Raw genomic sequence first — 15372 nt, forward strand, 5'->3', positions numbered from 1 at the left:
TTCAGAAGACCAGACATGAAACTGGACAGAGGTTATTTCTGGCTGAGAAAAGTCAGCAAGTATGACCTGATACACAGAGGTAAGCTGTGGTGAGAGCGACGCCTGGGGGACAGAGACTCTGTCCCTCTGAGCTTCTGTGCCCTGCCTTTCACCATGTCTGGAGGAGAGAGAGTGGTTCAGCCCACAATCCCAGCCATGCTCCTCTAGGACCCTCCAATTGTGTGGGAAATGGTAAGAGAAGGTTCTGGGCTAGGGCTGCAGAGACAGACAAGGCCACTCTCCCTTGGGATTTGGGGGCTCACGTGTCAGATCATCTGAGGAAGGGGCTGCTCACCTAGATCCAGGTGAATCCACAGGTGAGTACGAAGCTGGTCCCCATGAGGGTCCCCTTAAGGAGGGTCAAACCCAGGGACTATAAAACACATTTCTCTACAGACATAATAGTCATCTGAGCTAGAAGAGAGAATGAAGTTGAAGAAAGACAACTGTGGAGAGAAAGGGCCTTGGATTTTCAAGGTATGGAAAATAACCCTAAAAGGCAAGAGGAAAGGAGTGTGTATGAAAGTGTGGAGGGCAGAGGCGAAGAGAGGAAACCTTGGCAAGATTATATGTAAATATAAATCCAAATTAAATATAAACATAAATATAATTGTGTTTGTGTGCATACGTGTATACATGGTGATACATACATTGTCAACCTAAATAAATTTAGGAAGCAATAATCAAGCAGAAAGCATTTATTTGGGATCAAAAAATTGCAATTCAGGGCACACAGATTCAGGTAGCAACCCAAACAGCGTCCCACACAGGAGTAAAAGTCAGGGGTTTTTAAAGGCAAAAAGGGGAGATTTGCACTACAAACATTTTTTATTGGAGGGACTTCCCTGGTGGCGCAGTGGTTAAGAATCCGCCTGCCAATGCAGGAGACACGGGCTCGAGCCCTGGGAGGATCCCACGCGCTGCGGGGCGGCTGAGCTCATGCGCCACAACTACTGAAGCCTATGTGCCTGGAGCCCATGCTCTGCAACGAGAAGTCACCGCAATAAGAAGCCTGCACACCGCAATGAAGAGTGGCCCCCACTCACCGCAACTGGAGAAAGCTCACGTGCAGCAATGAAGACCCAACGCAGCCAAAAATAAATAAATAAATTTATTTATTTATTTTTTTAAAAAAGAATTTTCATTAGAGTTGGAGGCAGAGTCTAGTCTTAGATGAACATGGTTGAGTGCTAAGGCTATAACTAGAGGGTGGAAAAAGTTCGTTGCAGTGACAAGTCGCAGGTGTTCTTGCAGTGTTCTTGAAATAACTGTGGTTTGATCCAGTTCAAAAGTTCATGGTTCCACCTGGTGGGGACGTGCATAAGGTCCACCCCCTTAATGGCCTCCTGGATCCATTTTAAAAACCCTTGACATAAATGACTCCATTTAATTTCACATTTCACAACATCATATATAATCTCAGAGTTGGGAATGCCAGAGTGATTAGCAAAGAGTTATAAGCGTATAAGCTTTAAAGCTTAAAGACGTAAATTCAACTATATAAAATGAAATTTGGATAGCAAATCCAAGCTAAATGAAATCAAAAGACAATGACAAACCAGGAGAATATATTCATGGTCATGTTATAGACTAATGATTGTATTTCCTAACATAAAAAGAACTTGTCCAGGGGCTTCCCTGGTGGCTCAGTGGTTGAGAATCTGCCTGCCAATGCAGGGGACACAGGTTCGAGCCCTGGTCTGGGAAGATCCCACATGCCGCGGAGCAACTAGGCCCGTGAGCCACAACTACTGAGCCTGCGCGTCTGGAGCCTGTGCTCCGCAACAAGAGAGGCCGCGACAGTGAGAGGCCCGCGCACCGCGATGAAGAGTGGCCCCCGCTCGCCGCAACTAGAGAAAGCCCTCGCACAGAAACGAAGACCCAACACAGCCAAAAATAAATAAATAAATAAATAAATTTCAAAAAAAAAAAAAAAAAAAGAACTTGTCCAAATCCTTAAGAAAAGAAATATAGGCTAATAATGATGGAAACAGATATGAATAGTCAGTTCACTGAATGGCAGAACAGATTAGAATGGAAAATATTAATCATCATGAAACCTATTTAAAAATGCTCACCTTCATGCCTAAAAAGAGAAATTCTAGTTAAAACTATGATGGGGTACATTTTTCATTGTTAAGAATGGAAAGATCAAAATCAGTGCTAACGCAACCTGCTGTTGAGGTTGGAGTGAAGCAGAGACTCTCATCACATTGCAGGAGACGGTGATGCAAATTGGCACAATTTCCTGGAGAGCCATTTGGCCATATCTATCAACGCTAGTAATGCACGTGCCCTCTGAGAAATTCAACTTCATACAGACATTTTAGCAGACAGGCATACCTTGGAGATAGTTCAGGTTCAGTTCCGGACCACCACAATAAAGCGAAATAAAGTGAGTCACACAGTTTTTTTTTTTTTTGGTTTCCCAGTGCATATATAAAAGTTATGTTTACACTATGTAATCTGGTAAGTGTGCAATAGCATTATGTCTAAAATAAAGAAAAAGAGAAAAACAACCCAATGTACACACCTTAATTCACAAACACTTTACTGGTAAAACATGCTAACCATCATTTGAGCCTTCAGAGAGTTGTAATTTTTGCAATAGTAACATCAAAGATCACTATCACAGATCATCGTAAAAACTAAAATGAAAAAGTTTGAAATACTGCGAGAAATACCAAAATGTGACACAGAGACATGAAGTGAGCAAATGCTTTTGGAAAAATGGTGCTGATAAACTTGCTCGACGCGGCGCTGCCACAAACCTTCAGTGTGTTTAAAAAAAAAAAGGTGCAGTTATCAGTGAAGCGTAATAAAGCGAAGCGCAATAAAGCGAGGAGAGCCTGTATATAACGAGGGAATACATCCTTAAGTGCTCTCCAAAAACCATCACATTAACATAACAAAGGACACTTTTATGGCTCTCATCACTAAGGCAATGTCGAAGTTTTTAGGAGTTCTCTGTCAAGCTCAACACCTCTGGGCTCCCAACATGTGTCTCCTCTCTGGGCAGAGTTGTGCGAGGGACGAAGGGGCCGGATACCTGCATTCTGAGAGTGGGGCTTTAAATCAGTGTAAAAAGTACAGAGAAAGGGTATTTTTCAGAATATGCAATGCTGTTTTCTCCTAGAACTATATATACACAAGTATTTAATTGGTCCCCTTCCAACGCGGGACAACTCCAAGACTTTTTAGGAAAGTTGCCTAATGTTTTCCCTGCATGTACGGAATGGAAGTTCTTTGAAAATGGCGGTCTCCTTATCATAATCCTTATGGACGCGGCCATGTCGTCCATCCTGACACAGTCCCTGAAAGAAATTGAACCGCGGAGTACAGAGACGACGTGACACGCCATGATAACTATTGGCAGGCAGTGGCTTCAAAGGTTCTAGTGAGCATGCGCACAGTTCAAACCCGGCCTCCCAAGTCCTGACCGGAATCCCAAATCGCAAGGGGCCCAGAGCGGCCATTTCGCTTATGTTGTCAACTGTTCTAAGCCGTGAACCGCCTGCGAGATGCTGAGGTGATGTGGAGTATTAGCAATGCGGAATCCGTGGGGTCAATGAGGCGAGATCGGCTTGGCGTGAGTGATGTGGGCGTTTGGGGGCCGAGTGATGGGGGCCTGTGGAATAAGTGATGCCGGGTGCGCGGAGTGAGTGGTGGGGGTCTATGGGGTGAGCGATGGGGTTCTCAGTGGTGGAGGCTATGGGGTAAGCGGGGTTTTCTAATTTAAGTTGAATGCTTGGCTCGCTGATTTTCACTCTTTCTGTGCCTAATTTCTGTATGTATGTAAGTATTTTTGTAACTTGAATTCCAAGTGTATTTTAATGCAGATCTTACATTGTTGGCCTGGGCATCTTGCTCATATGACAGTGAACGTGCGTCTCAAGAGGGCCTTGGCATGGTACCGGGAGCCATTTGGGGAAGTGATCCACAGCTTGGGGGGGGGGCTGTAGGAGGCAGTGATTGATTGGGAGCAGGAGCTTCAGGGATTGGAGGGCTTTGAGGGTCACATTGTAGCACACGCAAGGGGGGCAGTGATTGAGGATCTATGAAATCAGTAAAGTGGGGTGCTACGGGTAGCATATGGGAACCAGTGGATGGGAGACCTAGGGGGTCAGTGATGGAGGTTTGCGAGGGTGACTGCATTGCTCTTTGAGCAGTGGGTGTTGGGGTCCTTTGGGAATGTTTGAGTAGGTCCGTGTTGGTCTCCTCGGGTCCCTGTGGACATGGTAAGGGTCAGTGATTGGCTGTTGAGCAGATCAATGAGAGTTTCCTACTGGGGTGCATTATTTGGAACCCTATGTTGGTGGTTATTTGGGGGGTCCTGTGGAAATCACACTCCCTTTGGAAACATTTCTTGGCAATCAGGGCAGTAATGGTTTCAAAAGCCTGGCCGTGGGTGACTGGGAGGCATTTCATGACCTTCTTTGGTCTACTCACTGGGGATTTCTAGAGGTCAGTGTGGTCAACGACTATATTTTGGTTGGGGCGGGGAGGGAGAAATGGAGAGGCAAGAAATGGTAGGTGATTGGGAGTCCTGGTGCATGTCTGCAGGCTTTCCAGGTGAAGGTGGAGTTCCATATATTGAATTTGAGTTTTGTTTTTGTCAGAAAATGCTGAGCTGTCTATATTATGGATGGGCACTGAAAAGGCCAGAATGTCGGATTAGGCACTCCAGACACGGACAGCTTGAAGCCTCAGCTCTCTGAAGGCAACAGGAAATGTAAATGGCACTTCTGGAAACTGACCACGTAGAGGACCGCATGGGATAGTGGCAATTGTGTGCAGTTTAAAGTGCGGCGGACCTGGGTCTCACTCCCTGTTCTTCCCTTTGCAGACTGAGTGACCTTGTAACAGCACTGTTTCCTCATCCACAAAATGGGTATAATAATGATCATAATATTTAGCTGACAGGGTTGCATGAAAATTAAACAAGGTACCTGACATCTGACTCTGCAACTTGCTGATTTTTTTTCAGTGTTTCCCATATGCCAGGCAGGTGTTGAGGGCTTGACAAGCCTCATCTCATGTAAGCTCCCCGATGCCTACAATAAATACCTTCCTTCTCATTTTGGAAACTGCAACTGAAGTACTATCTTCGTCTTCTCACGGTTAAAAGGTGTCAGAGCTGCAATGAAAGCTTCATTAAGTTTAGCCCAAACCTCTTCATCTTTTCTCATTTTTTACCCCAATAGCTAGACTTTTCCGAGTTTTGTCTACCCTCATCTCGAACACAGTGACTTTCACCTAATGGCCTTCAGAAATTCATGTGGAGTGAATATTAGATGAGAACTATGTGGTCGTTGCCTTTCCAGGACTTCTGGTGTCCCTGCAGAGCCCCTGGGTCAGGCCACATCGCTGAGGCTGCAGGACCTCCCTTCACAGCCCCAGCCTGACTCTTCCCAGCAGCTCTGATTGGAGCCTTCTGATGCCCACCCAGCTCCAGGCTCCTGGAAAGAGTGGAGCTGTCAGCAAAAGGGACCAAGAACTGAAGCCCAGAAACGACATGCTTGCTGATGTGAATTTACTGCAGAGGCCCCAGGTCTTGGGTCCAGAGGAGCGGGATAGATCATGTGAGGTAAGCAGGAGCCCCACGGGGACAGTTCTCCAGAACTTGAGGGCAGGCACAGGAAGCAGCATATTGGACTCCCTGTGTCTGAGACAAGCTGGATTCTCCTGCGTAGAGCAGAGCACAGGTGGCCGATGTTTCCTCATCCATGGGCATTGTGTGTTACAGAGGAAACTGAACTGGCTGAAGAAGGATGTGTAGTAGAAGAGGGCTGGCCCTGGGGCAAAGGAAGAAGCAAAAGTACATCCAGCCACAGGCGGGGAAATGCTGATTCCTTCCTTCTCAGCACAGGCGAAGATCCTGCATCTTCCATCCACCGCTGGGTCTTCGCATGGTCTTAGCTGGTCCCCACCTGACTCCTCACCCGAGACTGGCTGGTTTCCCCTTTGTCCTCATAGTTTACAGTCATTGGCTACTAGAGCAAGAACTGGCTTTTAAGGACCATGTTGTTTTTCCTACTTTAAAAGATGAATAAAAGTGCCGGGGAATAATGTTTCCAAATTGCTCACAGATATTAATATTTGATATTTTGGAATGAGAAAGCAGGGTTCTTCGGTATACTCAAGATTTCCTGAAATTCCAAGTTACTCTGTGTATTTCATGACACTTTACTTGCATGTTTTTAAAATAATAATGACCCACTCCGAAGACCTCATTTTAACTTTGTTACCTCTTGAAATACCTTGTTTCTCCAAATACAGGCACATTCTGAGGTCCTGGGGGTTAGGACTTAAGCATATGAATTTCGGGTCGGGGCACACAATTCAGCCCATACCAGTGACACTGTTGTAGAAAAATGTCTTTCATTTTGTACTAAAGTTGGCTGAATTGTTAAGAGCATTTCCAAAAGCACGTTCAGTTACGTGTTAAGATACATGATACTTAGTAGCCTTGTTCCTTTTTTAACATTGAAGATATTTCGTTTGCTTGCCCTGATTCTGTTTTGCTCACTGAGATATTCGAGCAGTTTCTCCGCTCACGTTAGAATGTTCTCCAACAACATTCACGTCATCTTGGCTTTGCAGCCTTCCCTCTACTCTGGCCAATACTGTGTTGTTAGGGTTTTTTTTGGTTCTGTTTTTGTTTTTGTTTTAAATAACTCTGCTAACTTAATTAAAAGAGATATATCATTGTTGCTTTAATTTGTATTTTTTTTACAAGCAAGATAATTTTTTTTCCCAAAGTTTTATTGGTCAATGATTTTTCTTTTGTGATTTACTTTTCTTGTCCTTTGACAATTTATATTTTAGTTTGACTTAGTCTCTGGACTTTCAAAGATGTATTATATATTAATAACCCATTTTTCTTTGCATATCTGTGTAAATTTCTTTTGCCACTGTTTCCCTTAGAAGTAGTTTTTGGTTTTATTTGCACATGGTTTGTTTCGCTGGGCTTGTAAATAAAACAGCTGTCACCATTGTCTTTTCTTCTAAAATCCACCTCCTGAGAGGCAATCAATTTTTACCTTTTTAACTAAATGTTTTGGTACTTACTTCCTAATCCTTTAATGACACCCTAATATAGCTCCGCCTCAGATTCCCAGGTTTATGTTTGGCCCTCTGTCATATACTCCCACCTGCAGCACTCACATGCATGCTTTTCACGCTTACCTTTCCACGAGGTGGGTTAAATTTTGATTAGCTCAGTATTCCCTGAAATCAATTACTTCTCCTGTGTGTCTCTCTCTACATAGAACACTTCACTTCTGACACTTATGGTCACCAAATGTGCAGGGATTTTTCCCACGCCAAGCAATTCTCTGTGACACCGGCTGGGTGTCCTACAATTCAGTTCAATTCTGACACTGTCTACCTGGAGACAGTGTCAGATCCCATACGTTAAGGGCTCAGTTCTTCAAGAGTCCCCCCACCCCCTTTCAAATGCCAATGGCACGTCCACCTGTGCTTCTGACCTATCGGCTATAAGTCAGAGGTTCTCACAACTCCCTCCTTGGGTTCAGTTAATTTACTAGGGTGGCTCACACAACTCAGGAAACCAGTTTACTCGCTAGATTACCAGTTTATTACAAAGGATAATTAAAGGACACAAATCAACAGCCAGATAAAGAGATATATAGGACGAGGTGCAGAACAAAGGAGCCAATTTGTCACGCGGCCCAGCAGTGAGGCCAGGTAAGAATCATGGGGTTAGAGATGTATGCAATGTAGCCAATATTCAATTAATAAGTCACTCAGTTTATTGTACACAATTAGCACACAACACAGGTTCGTCAAAGTAGGGAGAAAAGGGGTGGGGAGTAAGGAGTCACTTGGCCCAGTGCTCTCATTATAAGGAGTCTGTCAATAGGATGTAATGGTTACACCCCAGGGGATCTTGTCTCGCTCAGTTGCTCCTTCTGTTCCAGTAAAGTCGTTCCTTATCTACTCTTAATTTATCACTCTGAGACGCTCCCAGCCCTATACCGGCTGTTTCACAACAACTAATGCGGAAGTTCACATTGGCCACTGTGACTCCATTTTGCACTACTTAACATAGCTTAAATCCTATGAATTTCACACAGAGGAGTAGGAATCATAACATAAAAGAAGTCACATCACTGGGAAGCCATATATATCATGGTGAAAAAAATCATTAAAAACACACCCTTGTATGTAAGTGCCCGTTCACCAATGATGACTAATTCTCATTGAGCTGGGGTATGTTGTTACAGGGCTCCGTGTCATTTGAGGACGTGACCATAGACTTCAGCAGGGAGGAGTGGCAGCAACTGGACCCTGCCCAGAGACGCCTGTACCAGGACGTGATGCTGGAGATCTACAGCCACCTCTTCTCCGTGGGTGAGCACATCTGACCTGGGACTCTTGGACAGGCCTCCTTGAGGAGATGCCCTTCCTTCTTGTGGCATGCAGTGGGACGTCTTAAGAATGTAATCAGTTTGCCCTTGGCTTGTCCCAAACTGTTGATTCCTTTTGGGCATCTTTGAGTGTTACTTTGTTCCTAGTGAAAGGTGTTGACTTTTCTGATGTGCCAATAGAGCTTCATTGAATGGCCTCTAAAGCCCAAGACCATGTCCGAATGCAATATCCTTTCTTATTCACAGGGTATCACATTCCCAACCAAGAGATCATTTTCAGGATGGAAAAAGGAAAGGAGCAATGGATGGGGGAGGCTGAACTCCCACGTCAGAGGTATCACGGTGAGTGACTGTCAAGTCGTGAAGATCTGAGGGGCCATTATTCAACCTACCACACTTATCCATTCCCCCAGTAGTGGACACAGGTTACCTCCTACTCCTAGTTTCTAAGGCTAATGCCGCCAAACATTATTTTGTAAATGTCCCATAGGGGCCAACATAAGAATTTCTGAGGTGAATAGTCAGGAGTGGGATTGCCTCATCACTGGATATGCCTACACTGAATTTAGCTAAGTAAACCATGTGGCTCTTCAGGTGGGCTTCACCATCCACACTGTCATGTGGGAATGCACAGGGATTTGCATTTGTACATCTTGCTTGCCAGCATTTAATATTTATCAAATTCCTCATTTATGGCCTGTGTTATGATAGAGCTGCTTCATATTTTAATCTCATTTTTCTAATAACAGAGTGTTTCACGTTACCTGACTGGATTTTCCATCTGTATATTGCTTTTGTCATCTTGTTTTATCCCTTTGTGGAGTTTTCTGAAAGCCTTTTTTTTTCCTTTTTATTTGTCCCCTGAATTCATCAATTTTTTTCCTGTGCTGGATCTTTCTTCTTACCCCTAATTGCGGTGCCTCCAGCTTGGGCCTCTGTACTTCCCTCTGGTCATCCCTTCATAGAGGAATTACTTTAAATCCCTTAAATCCCTTTAAAGGGCCCTTCTATTCTCAACACTTAGGCCTAAAAATTTTTTTCTGATGATCCCTTTATCAACTCCTCCAGGCCCCATGCCTAAACTGTGTTCTCTTATTTAGCTACATGGTGGACAGTTCCCGTGGGATGACTCACTTCCTTATTTTGGGGAGCTCAGAAATTGGAATCATTACACAAATCAGAAATTCTTCTCACCATATACATTTCTTAGATTCTTCTGTTTCTTGGCTCTTCCATCTCAGTCTTCTAACTCATTTTCTTATTTTAGAAATTCTACCCCTTTTTCTTTTTTCTTTTTTTTTGGCCACGCCACTCGGTTTGTGGGATCTTAGTTGCCTGACCAGGTATCGAACCCACACCCTCAGCAGTGAAAGTGCAGAGTCCTAACCACTGGACCGCCAGGGAATTTCCATTTTTTCTTTTTTTTTTTTTAAGGTATTTTTAAAAATTTATTTATTTTATTTATTTATTTTTGGCTGCGGTGGGTCTTTGTTGCTGTGTGCGGGCTTTCTCTAGTTGCGGTGAGCAGGGGCTACTCTTCGTTGCGGTGCGTGGGCTTCTTATTGTGGTGGCTTCTCCTGTTGCAGAGCACGGGCTCTAGGCGCCCGAGCTTCAGGAGTTGTGGCTTACGGGCTCCGGAGTGCAGGCTCAGTAGTTGTGGCGCACGGGCTTAGTTGTTCCGCGGCATGTGGGATCCTCCTGGACCAAGGCTCGAACCCATGTCCCCTGCATTGGCAGGCAGATTCTTAACCACTGCACCACCAGGGAAGCCCCATTTTTTCTTTTTGAAAGTACAATTTAATTCACCCTTTTCATTAATTACACGGGTATCACCATAAACCAGCTCCCTAGTTTCTCATGCTTGGGTTATTTTGTTCCTAATGGGATTTGTGGATTCCCGGTCATCATGAGTTCGGTCAAGATGCCATTGACAGATTTTATTACCCCAAAGATTGGTATTTTGTTTCTTTTTTCTCAAATTTTAATTAAAAAAAAAAAAAAATATATATATATATATATACATACATACACATACATACACACACACACATACACACTAAAAGTGATTATAAAGAGCATTCTCATTTTTTAAAAATAGTGATAGATGACTGAGGTTTGGGGACAGGACAAGGGTCTGGGATACAGTTTATCCAAGTGATGGAAAGAGAAAAGAAAACAAGATGTGATGGTCTTATCATACTCAGTATTTATATCTCTGGTAGGATAAAGTAATAATAAAATTTAGCCACTTTTTTTTTTTAAAGAATCTGTTGTTACGTTCTTACTAGCGAATAGGATGATCAGTGACTCCCATTCTTAGGAAAAAAATGGCATATTAAGTAAAGCTGAAAGTTATTAACAAAGAGACCAAGGACCAGTATAATTTCCAGAATAATTTCCCTCCTATAAAACACTTCTAAAAGGCAGGTCAGCAGGAAGCCTTACGTTTTGTATTCATTCGGGTGTTGAAGTTTTTCTTTTGTCATTGCAGTACCATCTTTTATGATGCTGTCGCTCTGTGGGACTGAATGCACTGCACCCAAAGCCAGGTTCTACTAGGCAGAAAAGGGGTGGAGGGTATTGAGAAGCTGTGATTTATTACCCTGGCCAGAAGTGGTGCATAATGTTGTATGCACATTCCATCAGCAAAAACAGTGTCTGTCACATCTCATTGCAAAGGAAATTGTGAGCTGTTACGTGGCTTGGCTGCCCTGTACCTGGCCACAGTTAACCTCTGTGGAAGAAGGGTGAAACAGATTCTAGGGGACAGCTTGCTTGTCCAGTCTTCCAGTGTACCCTTCTTAGGATATGCATATTCCTAAGTTCAAGAAGACAAACTTCAGTTTCATGGAGAGTTGCGAGTTTGGGTATAGGTATTCTTTCAGTGCTTGGCTATGGATTGATACTTTTTTTAAAATTTACTTATTTATTTTTGGCTGTGTTGGGTCTTTGTTTCTGTGAGGGCTTTCTCTAGTTGCGGCAAGCGGGGGCCACTCTTCATCGCGGTGCACAGGCCTCTCACTATCGCGGCCTCTCTTGTTGCAGAGCACAGGCTCCAGACGCGCAGGCTCAGTAGTTGTGGCTCACGGGCCTAGTTGCTCCATGGCATGTGGGATATCTTCCCAGACCAGGGCTCGAACCCGTGTCCCCTGCATTAGCAGGCAGATTCTCAACCACTGCACCACCAGGGAAGCCCCTAGGATTGATACTTTAATAGTATTTCAGAGGAATATCTAGGGCTGATGGATTTTGTATTGTTTCTCACGAGTGGGAGGAAGCTGGGAGATTAGTTACAATTTAGATCTGAAAGCTAATGAAGACCTATACAGATGGTCCCTGACTTATGATGGTTTGACTTATGAATTTCTCAACAATGTTGCAAAAGCCATACATGTTCAGTAGAAACCATACTTTGAATTGTGAAATTTGATCTTTTCCCAGGATAGTGATATGCAGTACCTTACTCTTGTGATGCTGGGCAGCAGCTCCCAGTCAGCCATGTGATCACGAGGGGAAACAACCAGTACACTTACAACCTTTCTGTACCCAGATAACCACTCTGTTTTTCACTTTCAGTATAGTATTCAAGTAATTGCATGAGATATTCAACGCTTTATTATAAAACAGGCCTTGTGTTAGATGGTTTTGCCCAACTGTAGGCTAACGTAAGTGTTCTGAGCACATTTAAAGTAGGCTGGACTAAGTTACGACGTTCAGTAGGTTAGGTGTATTCAATGCATTCTCAACTTAACGATATTTTTAACTTCTGATGGGTTTATCAAGATACAACCCCACTGTAAGTCGAAGAGACTCTGTATTCTGAGCCCCCTCCTTCAACCTTTGGCTATCCACAGATGCTGCCCTATGACACACTTGCCTCTTTTATCCTGTAGTCATCCCACTAGGTCTGGGTATCAAGACCGCCTACATGAGTGGAGCCAGTTTGCCCTTGTTCAAATCTAACTTTCCCCAAGGCTGAGCAAAGTGATTTTGGCTAATTACTTAACCATTGTGTGTTTCCTTTTCTTCATGTGGAAATCCGGGATAATAAGTAGTTAGCTCCTGGGGTTGTTGCGAGGATTGAATGAGCTTATGTGTACACATCACGTAGAACATTGCCTGGCGAGTGCTAAGTGCTATACAGATAAGTGCTTGACATAAAATAAGGGCTGTGCAACTGTTTTCTCTCATGATCACCATCAGGACCACCACTGGTATATGACCCAGCAATTTCCCTGTGCGCAATCTCAATCAGCTCCACGTGACTTTTCCTCTATCCTTTGCTAACTGTTCACTGTATCTATTTCATTTTTTTCTCCTTCTAGAAGGGGAGTTTGGGCTTGAAACCCCACAATGGGAAATTTCTGAAACAGCTTCATTTCACAATGAGATGTTGGGTGAAGTCACAAGAGATGGCTCATGGTGTTCCATTTTAGAAAAGCTGTGGGAAGAAGCTGACCAAACAAAGAGAGACCAGAAAAATCAAAGTAAACCTTCACATCAGGGGGCTTTCATCAACAAGAAAAAACTGAACACAGAGAGGGACTGTGATTATAAGGACCCTGGGAAAATCATCCACACGAGGCCCCACCTTGTTCCTTCACAAAAGAGACCTCATAAACATTGCTCTTTTGCAAAAAGGTTGAAACCTAACCTAGAAGTAAATCATCAAAGTCAAAGCAACACCACAGAACATCTTGATGAGATGGTTGAATCTGGTCAGCTATTCACCCATAGCTCTTCCAGTGCCAGCTGCAAAAATACTCATACAGGAGAGACCTTCTGTGAAGGTAATTCATGTACAAAAGTCTTCGGCCGTAAACAGTCACTCACACAACATCAAGTTCACACTCAGGAAAAACCAGATAAGTGCACTGAATGTGGGAGGGACTTTACCCAGAAGTCACACCTCCTTGAGCAACAGAGATTCCATAGTGTAGAAAACCTCCAGGAATGTGGTAAATGCGGGAGAGCCTTCACCCCACAACCAAAACTCTGTGTATATGTGACAGATCATACAGGTAACATACCGTATATATGTAAGGAATGTGGAAAAGTCTTTGTTCAGAGGCCAGAACTGGTTACACACCAGAAAGCTCACACTAGAAAGAAGCCCTATAAATGCCATGAATGTGGAAAAGCCTTTTTCCAGATGTTATCTCTTTTCAGACATCAAAGAACTCATACTAGAGAAAAACTCTACGAATGCACTGAATGTGGGAAGGGCTTCTCCCAGAATTCAACCCTCAGTATACATCAGAAAATTCATACCGGCGAGCGACAGTACGTATGCAGCGAATGTGGGAAGGCCTTCACCCAGAAGTCAACACTCAGCTTGCACCAGAGGATCCATTCAGGGGAGAAGTCTTATGTCTGTATTGAATGTGGCCAGGCCTTTATCCAGAAGGCACACCTGATTGTACATCAGAGAAGTCACACGGGAGAGAAACCTTATCAGTGCCACAACTGTGGGAAATCCTTCATTTCCAAGTCACAACTTGATATACATCATCGAATCCATACTGGGGAGAAACCTTATGAATGTAGTGACTGTGGGAAAACCTTCACCCAAAAGTCGCACCTCAACATACACCAGAAAATTCACACTGGAGAAAGACACCACGTGTGCAGTGAATGTGGGAAGGCCTTCAACCAGAAGTCAATACTCAGCATGCATCAGCGAATTCACACCGGAGAGAAGCCTTACAAATGCAGTGACTGTGGGAAAGCCTTTACTTCCAAGTCACAATTCAGAGAGCATCAGCGGATCCACACTGGAGAGAAACCCTACGTATGCACTGCATGTGGGAAGGCTTTCAATGGTAGGTCAAATTTCCATAAACATCAGATGACTCACAGTAGAGAGAGAACTTTTGCCTGTTACAAGTGTGGACACACCTTCACCCAGAAATCAGAGCTGATTACACATCAGAGAACTCATATCGGAGAGAAACCTTACGAATGCTGTGACTGTGGAAAATCCTTCAGTAGGAAACCACAACTCAAAGTGCATCAACGAATCCACACGGGAGAGAGACCTTACGTGTGTTCCAAGTGTGGGAAGACCTTCAACAACAGATCAAATTTTAATAAACACCAAACAACTCATACCAGAGACAAATCTTACAAAAGCAGTTATTCTGTGCAAGGCTTTACTCAGAAGTCAATTCCTAATATGCATTATACGTAAATGCAATAAACTCTGAATTTCTTGAAGAAAAAAATCTTATGAGTCAGATTTAATCATATATTATAGAATTCATGCTTCAGAAAAACTCTAGGGATGCACTGCATGTCACCAAGTTACACATTTTATGTGAAGGAAATTATTCGGGAAAGAACTTTTAAGAATGAGTGGAAATGTCCATATTTGTACTAGCCTCATTAAAAGTTATAAAATTCACTTGGGGAAGAAACCCTGACTAATGCATTGAGAAGTTTCTGTAGAATATGGTATAAGACAGAATCTTTAGGTCAGCATATTTGTTTATATACACACATACACATACCCTCAATTCTGTAGTGTTTGCTATAGAATTCACTGCAGAACAGGAGGTGTCAATAAATTACATATTTTTTAAAAGAACCTAATATGTATACAGATGAATGTATATTTTTTGGTAAATGCATAAATGTGATTCTAGTCTTCACAGTGTCATTTTTCTCTTCTTTCATGATTAGTTCAGCTCTACCCTCCTCTTTCCACCTCCACCATCTATGGTGAAACTTTTGGTCTATGGACTCCTTCGTATTTTTATACACGCTCCTAATCATTTACGCCAAGAGTCAGCAAACTGGCCATCAGCCAAATCTGGTTGGCCACCTGTGTTTTTTAAATAAAGTTTTATTGGAACACAGCCATGTTCATTTGTTTATGTATTGTCTGTGGCTGCTTTTGTGCTCCAGTGGCAGAGCTGAGTAGTCACGGCAAAGGCTGTAT

General features: G+C 43.3%; 2 protein-coding genes across 9 annotated transcripts in view; one reads left to right on the forward strand and one right to left on the reverse strand.

Annotated features, from left to right (window-relative positions):
* The window catches only part of LOC309616483 (sialic acid-binding Ig-like lectin 14), a 51187-nt gene that overhangs the window by 22999 nt on the left and 12816 nt on the right, over positions 1-15372 (reverse strand). The window lies entirely within an intron of this gene.
* Positions 3384-15018, forward strand: ZNF175 (zinc finger protein 175). Of its 8 annotated transcripts, XM_082367096.1 has the most exons (7): positions 3384-3568; positions 4659-4930; positions 5027-5626; positions 5786-7749; positions 8289-8415; positions 8679-8774; positions 12758-15018. In XM_082367096.1, exons 5-7 carry the CDS (start codon positions 8382-8384, stop codon positions 14620-14622), a joined length of 1995 nt encoding a protein of 664 aa, XP_082223222.1. In that variant the 5' UTR covers positions 3384-3568; positions 4659-4930; positions 5027-5626; positions 5786-7749; positions 8289-8381; the 3' UTR covers positions 14623-15018. The 8 variants fall into 8 exon arrangements, with proteins under 8 accessions (XP_082223222.1, XP_082223221.1, XP_082223220.1 ...); XM_082367095.1 differs by having other exon boundaries at positions 5027-7749; XM_082367090.1 differs by lacking the exon at positions 5786-7749 and having other exon boundaries at positions 3385-3628.

Source organism: Balaenoptera borealis (genome assembly GCF_965194805.1).
Source record: "Balaenoptera borealis genome assembly, chromosome: 19".
Taxonomy (NCBI): domain Eukaryota; kingdom Metazoa; phylum Chordata; class Mammalia; order Artiodactyla; family Balaenopteridae; genus Balaenoptera; species Balaenoptera borealis.

What these genes read in the sequence shown, in the direction of transcription:
- ZNF175 (XM_082367094.1), top strand. Translation starts at nt 5,477, where the DNA reads ATGCCCACCCAGCTCCAGGCTCCTGGAAAGAGTGGAGCTGTCAGCAAA. An exon ending in AGCGGGATAGATCATGTGAG is followed by an intron (nt 5,627 to 8,288) that starts GTAAGCAGGAGC and finishes ATGTTGTTACAG; the next exon opens with GGCTCCGTGTCATTTGAGGA. An exon ending in CCCACGTCAGAGGTATCACG is followed by an intron (nt 8,775 to 12,757) that starts GTGAGTGACTGT and finishes TTCTCCTTCTAG; the next exon opens with AAGGGGAGTTTGGGCTTGAA.